This window comes from Thamnophis sirtalis, unplaced genomic scaffold (genome assembly GCF_051295495.1).
Source record: "Thamnophis sirtalis isolate CommonGarterSnake01/CBP01778 unplaced genomic scaffold, rThaSir2_p1.2 scaffold_3, whole genome shotgun sequence".
Taxonomy (NCBI): Eukaryota; Metazoa; Chordata; class Lepidosauria; order Squamata; family Natricidae; genus Thamnophis; species Thamnophis sirtalis.
Window position 1 is genome coordinate 850,891 of NW_028261383.1, and position 8,092 is coordinate 858,982.

Consider the following 8,092-nt stretch of genomic DNA (forward strand, 5'->3'; position numbering starts at 1 on the left):
GGTCACAATCTTTTATCCTCTGTTAGAAGGAGAAGGAGAAAAAAGTATTTCCTTTTCAGAAATGTAGAGAACCACAAAATCCCCAATAAAACATCCACAATAATTGAGTTTAAATAGAGGTTTAAGGACAAGGCACAAGCACTTCAGCTTACTAAACTGTATCCCCAAGTGCATTATGGGACAAGGCACAAACAGCCTGCACTTATCACGGCTAAAAATGTATCCCTGAAACAAGATGCAGTTTGGGTTGAGAGAACATTTCCCCATGGAGGGACGGGATGAAGGCTGGACAGGGGCAGTCCCGCCCCAAGCTGAGTCCCAGGAAGCCTCTTTCGGCTTCAAAAATTCTCCAGACCAAGATTTAGCCTAGATTTGTTTCCTCACCTTTAAAGTTACGATCAAGAAGTCACTTGTTACCCCTCTGAGTCAAGGCCAGGGATGACCCTCACTGCCGACCAGTTTCATTTCTCCTTAGTCGATTGGCTCTTTGTGCAGGAAGCTGCTTCTCCATCCGGGCCACGATTTCCAAATTTTCTAGAATGGAGTCCCAGCCAAAGGTTGGTGGATCCTGATCCAAGATCTTCCCTTTCTCCTCTGTGGGGTTCACGGCCAGATCCTCACTGGTCCCCTGCAAGGAGAAAGGAAAAAGGCTCAGATGCCGACATTAATTCTGCACTTAATCTCTAAATGACCTGGAAGAGGAAGCAGAAGGTGGAATTATGTGTTAATGGTAGAAATAAAGGAGAGAGAATCGGGATTCAAGGACATCTTGATGAGCCAAAATGGAGAGAAACTACCAAGGTGGAAGTCCAATCGGGGCCATTGCATAGTTGTGAGTAGGAAGACTCAAAGGAAGAAGAGAGAGAGAGATCAGATGGGCAAAAGAGCATGTGTGAAAAGGGCTGCTCTCTTTGGAAGTTGAAGGATTCCAGGTAGGCGGTTCAAACAAATACAGAGAGAGTTATTCAAGTGAGCCTTCTGGCCATCAGCTTCTCCTAGGAGCTGCTCACAAGACCAGCCTCAAAACTTCCATAGAATTGGTGGGTTCCAAAACCCAGGAGGGGCTGCCCCATCCCAGCCTCTTCTGGGCAAAAGGAGGAAAATACAAAGCTTAGAAATTAAAACAAAGGATTTCATTGTTGGCCTTTTAGGTGGCGCTCAGAGAAAAAGGATCTCTTGGGGGTTAAGCCAACATGAACTCCATTCAATTCATTTAAAGCCTTTTTTTCTTTCCCCCAAACTCTCCCTCCCCCCCATTGCAACGAGGTCAGTCTGTGTTAAGACGACATAAAACATCTAAAAACTGTTTTAAAGCTCCATTTTCCAACTGCCCGTGTGGGATTTCGATGCTCAGGGACCTCTGACGGACTACAGAGAGACTTAAAGCGACTTACCCAAAAATTCCTTTCTGGATCCCCCCCCCCCCCCCCACAGCCCCGCAGGGAGCCTTTGCCGGGCGAGGAGGGAGCAGTTCCAACCGAGGGACGGAGCCCACTTTGTCCCCCTGCAGACAACGCCAAAGACGGATCTCCCCGAGGATAACCCTGTAAACCTAAGAGCGGAATCCGTAGCTCCCTTCCTCCTGGCGGGTGGAGGATCACCTGGGAGGAGGGACGGCCTGGAGGCCGGAAGAAGAGCAGCCCCACCGGCACTGAGAGGGATCCAGGAGCCTTTCTAGAGGGATCCAGCGCCGATCCTCCTCGTGCAAAGAGGTAAGCGGAGATCCAGCCAGGGAGAGGGGAAGGGGAGGGGCCTCTGCTGTCTTCGGGCTCCGCCCCCGCACTCCAGCCACGCCCCTTGGCCAACTCCTTCTCCCTCCGCCCCTCCCCTGCTCCGAAACTTCTTCTGTTCCTCCAATGTCGAGGGTTCCTCTGCCCATGGGAAGAGTGTCCCTCTGCAAGTTGGAAGGAGGGCTGCCCCTCCTTCTCCAGTGTGTTCGTGCGTGTGTGCATGTGTTATTGTTTGTGTCTGTGTGTCCTTCCTAGCATGATAATAAATATTTATTTTTACTCCCAGGAATTTTTCACTCAGGTATCATCAGGATCTACACTGCTCTGGGACAGCCACTGGGGCAGAAGTCACATGATGACCCTCCATCTGAGAAATAAAATTGGGTGGGGGGTCTCTGAACATGGAGGGGTCTTTTCACATTCCTTTGCTTCCTAATCCCCAGAGACCCCGAGACAGGAAAGAAGAGAGTTTGGAAGAGCAGCTCAGATCTCCTGTTGTTCCCAACACAATGCAACAGGGAAACAAGGCTGAAAATGTTGACCAGCCACTGTGGAATAGAAATGATTTGGTTTTTTCCCTCACTTATATCCGGCTTTATTATTTTTACAATAACTCAAAGGTAATGAACATATCCCACCTGCCTTCCTTCCCATCTTCTTCCCAGAAGAGCCAAGGTGGCGCAGTGGTTAAATGCAGCACTGCAGGCTACTGCTAGATCAGCAGTTCAGCGGTTCAAATCTCACCGGCTCAGGGTTGACTCAGCCTTCCATCCTTCCGAGGTGGGTAAAATGAGGACCCAGATTGTTGGGGGCAATATGCTGACTCTCTGTAAACCGCTTAGAGAGGCCTGAAGGCCTATGAAGCGGTATATAAGTCTACTGCTATTGCTATTGCTATCTCTGGAGGGACTTGAAAATAGCCCTCCATCGACAGTCGCCATCCGACCTGACTTAGCTGGAGAGGATTTGCAAGGAAGAAGGGCAGAAAATCCCCTGATCCAGATGTGCAAATCTTGTCACATTATATACAAAAAGACTGGAGGCTGTAATTGCTGCCAAAGGTGCTTCCTCAAAGTAACTGAGTGAAGGGTTTGAATATTTATGCGAATGTCTCATTTCTGTTTTTTTTTCTTTTTTAATACATTTTCAGACATTTCTTAAATTCTGTTCTCATTTCTCATTAGGGGGCACTGAGTGTAGATTTAATGAGGGGCAAAATGAAATTCAACAACTGCACAATCAGGCTGCAGCATAACAAAATGGGCAAAAGCCAAGGGGGCCTGAATGTCCCAAGTGAGGTGGGGTCCCATTAATCCCGAGCGTGTCAGGCACATTTAGGCAGCCACCCATCATCTGCCCTTAAGAGCAGGGGCTCCATCCGAATCGCCAAGAGATTTTTCCTAAAGTGAATGGAAAATCTGCTCCTTTTCATTCAATCCCAAAGTCGGATGTATCCAGTGAGGGAGGAGGGAGCCAAAAGAACCAAGATGGCGGCTGTTTTAAAGGGAAACACACACAAAGCTAGAAAGCAGCAGGACTTTTACTGCAGAGCATGGCACCATCTGACTGCCTTCTCGAGTCTTTGGACCGTCCAGTCCGTGCTCTAAAAAACACTCTTCATTACTTTGAATAATAATTTTATTAATAAATTATATACGCCGATCAAACAAAGACCTTCAATACAACTGTGTACTAGTATGATTGTGAATATACTGTATGTATGTCCATGAACATATGAAAAAACAATGTGGAAAAAAAATCCCTCCCAAAAAGATAGGAAAAATAAATGTTTCCTCTTCATCCTCAGCCAGCATATTCAACACCGACCCTTTATCACTAAATAAAATAATAAGATGCATCTTCATTCCACTCTCAGCCCATTTTTCTCCTCTCTAAATCTTCAGTTCTCCCTATTCATTAACAAGGGCTAGTAAAAAATAACAAGGATATCTGGGTACAGGTGATGATTGTAGCAACTTATGATCAGAAATTAATTCCCATTTATGGTCAGAAATCAAAGACTTCCAGTTCTCTGCCAACACACATATAACTCAGTTCCTGGTGAATTATAACATGTGACGTTAAAGAAAACATATTTTCCACAGGTTAAGGTTAGGCAAAACACTTTCCACACTCCAGACATTTCTATGGTTTTCTCTAGCGTGGATTTGCTGATGCGTCTCAAGAGTATCATTCCGATGATAGCAGTATATATTTATATAAATATATGTGATGTAAATTAGATAATTTGATATGAATCAAAGGTGATGACTGTGGAAAGGATGCATGAAAGTTCTTTGTAACCAATTGACACACTTTCTACAATTTGTAATGGAGGATGATTTTGTTTTCATTCAAAAAATAAAAAAATTATAAAAAAGAGTATCATTCTGAGAAAAAGCATTTCTTATATTCTCATCATTTATGGGGCTTCTCTCCTGTATGGATTCGGCTGTGACCTCTAAGAGAAGATGACTGAGCAAAAGCTTTCCCACAGTCCAAACTTTATAGTTGTTTTTCTCCTGTGTGAGTTTTCACATGACTTCTAAGGGCTGATGAGCTACTATAAAATCTTCCACATTCGTTGCATTGATGTGGCTTCTCCCCTGTGTGGGTTTTATGGTGTCTGCAAAGGCCCCCCTTTTGAGCGAAAGATTTTCCACATTCTATGCATCTGAATGGCTTCTCTCCTGTGTGGACCCTCTGATGCCTTCCAAGGTCTTGTTTTCGGGAGAAGCACATCCCACACTCCCCACATTTGTACGGTTTCTTCCCCTTGTGGATTTTCTGATGAATCTGAAACACTCCTGGCAAAAATAAACTTTTCTCACACTCCCCACATTGATACGGTTTCTCCTCTTTGTGCGTCTTCTGGTGTCTCTGAAGTTCATAAGAAGACACAAATCGTTTCTCACATTCTGGGCATTCATAGGGTCTCTCTCCAGTGTGACGTCTCTGATGTTGCACCAGAGTTGATTTCAAGGTAAAACTTTTCCCACATTCGAGACACTTTTCATTTTTATCCCCTCTGTGTGTTTTCTGATGAGTCTGAAGACCTGAACTCTGGGTGAAACATTTTCCACACTCAAAGCATTTGTAAGACTTTATTCCTGCATGGATCTTCTCATGGGCCAAAAGATTTGACTTCTGAGAAAAGCTCTTCCCACATTCCCAACACTTGTAAGGTTTCTCCCCTGTGTGGATTCTCTCATGGCCTCTGAGATGGTCTTTTCTACGGAAAAACTTCCCACATTCCAGACATTGATAAGGTTTCTCTCCAGTGTGGATTTTCTGATGTCTAAGAAGGTGTGACTTTTTACGAAGGCATAAGCCACATTCCACACATTTATAGGATTTTAGTGTTGGGGGGCTCTTAAGATGTTTGGAGTTTTTCCCAGAGAAAGATTTCTCGCCCTCCAAACGTTCACTGGATCCACTTCCCACATGGACCTTCCTGTGGGTCAAAAGGAGGGACCTGCGAGCAAAGGATTTCCCACACTCTGAGCATTCATGGGTCCTTTGGTGTTTTTTTGGAGTGCTTCTTGTGTCTGATGGGGGACCCAGGAGTTTCCCACAATCCATCCTTCCTCTTGGCTGCTGCCTTGTGCTGATTTTCTACTGTCTGTTGATAGATGCCTTGCAGGTGAATCTTTGGTCACAATCTTTTACTCTCTGTGAGATGAGGGGGGAAAGAGGAGAAATAAATTTCCTTTTGCGAAATATAGAGAATCACAAAAGCTTTCCCTTGGATGGGATCCTGAAGGTCTTCCAGCCCAACGCATCCCCCAATGGTCCCGTGATCTAAATTCTGATGCTTGGCCACTGACTCGTATTTATGACTGTTGCAGTGTCCTGGGGTTGCATGATCCCCGTTTTGTGACCTTCTGACAAGCAAAGCCAATGGGAAAAAACAGATTCACTTAACAACCGTGGGACTAACTTAACTGCACTAATTCAGTTAACAATTGTGGCAAGGAAGGTCACATATGGGGGCAAAACTCACTTTAAAAATGCTTCACTTAGCAACAGACATTTGGGGCTCCACTGTGGTCGTAAGTTGAGGACTACCTGAATGATATGGGCAAAGTTGAATTTTTTTCTCCTTCAGGGCCATGAAATGCTGGAGGTCTCTGAGGCTGTCCTGTTCCTGAATCTCCTCTTCCTTTTCTCCGCTCCCTCTTTCCTCCCTTCTCTCATTCAAAGCGCAATTGGCTTTTCCTCCCCCTTCCTTTCCCCTCCCCCCATTTCCCTTTCCTCCTCCTTTCCGCCTTCTCTGTTTGCTCCTCAAATGAACACCTAACATCAAAAACGTCATCAAAAAAGCAGAAGAAAGAATGTTCTTTCTGCGCCAACTCAGGAAGCTTAAACTGCCCAAAGAGCTGCTGATTCTGTTCTTCAGAGGAATCATTGAGTCTCTCATGTGCACCTCCATAACTGTCTGGTTTGGCTCTGCAACCCAACAAGACAGACACAGACTTCAGAGGAGAATCAGACGTGCAGAAAAAACAATGGCTGCCAACCTGCCTTCCATGGAGGACCCGTAAACTGCACGAGTCAAAAAGAGGGCTGTGAAAATATCTACAGACCCCTCACATCCTGGACAGAAATTGCACACCAAGACAACTAGACACAAGAACAGTTTTTTCACAAATGCTACATTACTATTACTATTAGTCTTCTCATCGTTCCTATCACCCATCTCCTCCCACTTATGACCGCAAGACTGTAACTTAGTGGCTTTCATCCTTGCATTGATATTGTTTCCTGATTGCTTATTTGTACCCTAGGACTCTCACTAAGTGTTGCATCTGATGATTCTTGATGAAGGTATCTTGTCCTTTTATGTACACTGAGAGCATCTCCACCCAAGACAAATCCCTTGTGTGTCCATTCACACTTGGCCAATAAAGAATTCAATTCCTATTTCTGAATTCTAATTTTAATTCTATTCTGCAGCTTCCTAGCAAGACCAGCCTCCAGTCCAAAGGGCTTTCAAGGGTGTCATTTGTGAACCTCCACATCGCAGCCTCTTCAGCACAAAACCAAACAATAATAATCGTTGGAGTTTAAAAAGTTTTGTTCCGTTTCGCCAAACAAAAGGAAGCGAAAGTAAAGAACATCCGTTTTCTCTCTCTCTTTAGATTAAGAAGAAAGAAAAAAGGACCTTTTCCGGGTTGGGAGATCCTGAGCTCAGTTCAAAGCAACTTAACTCCCCCCCCCTTAAAGAACCCCCCAAACTGAACGGGGGAGGCGAGGAGCCTCTCTGGGGGTTTCCCTTCCATCCCCCCCATAATCCTTAGGGGAAAAGCTCCGTCTGTAGGGAGCCTTCCCTCTGTTCCCAGAGACGCCCAGTCCCAGCCCTCCCATCCCGGGATCCTCGCAGGCTCAGGGACCCTCCGGGGAAGAGGGGCCACTCCAGCTACCTTTCTCCTGCGAAGGAAAAGCCCTCCTGGCAGGAAGGGACCGCAGCGGAAGGAGCCGCAACTGTTCAAGGCGAGGCCGAGGAAAGCGCGGGGATGAACGCGCAGGCTCAGACGGAGACGGGAAGGCCGGGGCGGGGCTTCTGCTCTCCCTTCGGGCTCCGCCTTCTGCAAGTAACCACGCCCCTTGCTCTCAGGAATCCGAACAGAAGGGACCCTGGAGGTCTTCTAGTCCAGCCCTCTCCTCAAGCAGGAGATCCTATCCCATTCCTCACAAGGGACCGTCCAGCCTCTTCTTAAAAGCCTCCAGTGATGAAGCACCCAAAACCTCTGAAGGCAAAGCTCTTCCACTGGTGAATTGTCCTCTTAGGAAGCGTCTCTTTAACTCCAGGTTGCTTCGCTCCTTGATTACTTTCCATCCATTGTTTCTTCTTCTGCCCTCTGGGGCTTTGTAGAATAATTACTCACTCACTCACACACACACAGACACACATACATGCACAATCTTTTCTTTGTTGGCAGCCTTTCAAATAGTTCTTTCTCCCCATCCATTCTGCACGCTGGAAGTGGGGCTCCCCCTCCTTGGTGGGGGGGGAGAGGGAGAGAGAGAGATTGTTGTTTTAATGAGCACAGACACTTTTTTCCTCTTCAGAAACTCCGTTCAAAGTTCCAGTAACTTCTAGCAGCAACAAACAGTTGGCTTTTTCCTGCCTGCCGAAAGACTTTATGGCTGTTTCCTCCTAAGTGGATAAGAAATCTTTCATTTTCCTCCCAGGAGCTTTTCATTCAGTGACGGTCACATCTTACAGTCATCTGCAACAGCCGCTGGGGCAGAGGTTATGGGATGCCCCTCCCTCCTGAGAACCTAAATGGGGGAGGGGTCTCTGAGCGAGGGGGGGTTTCTGCAGAGACTCACATTCTTGGGTGGGTCAGCTGCCAATC

At 46.2% G+C, this 8,092-nt stretch overlaps 1 protein-coding gene across 1 annotated transcript; it reads right to left on the minus strand.

Moving 5' to 3' along the window:
• Positions 1-4,396: 4,396 nt before the first annotated feature.
• On the minus strand, positions 4,397-7,238 carry LOC148046988 (uncharacterized). Its single transcript, XM_087711216.1, is given in 3 exon segments — positions 4,397-4,541; positions 4,543-5,402; positions 7,154-7,238. Coding segments are annotated over 2 exon segments (915 nt in total). The 5' UTR covers positions 5,313-5,402; positions 7,154-7,238.
• Positions 7,239-8,092: the final 854 nt, after the last annotated feature.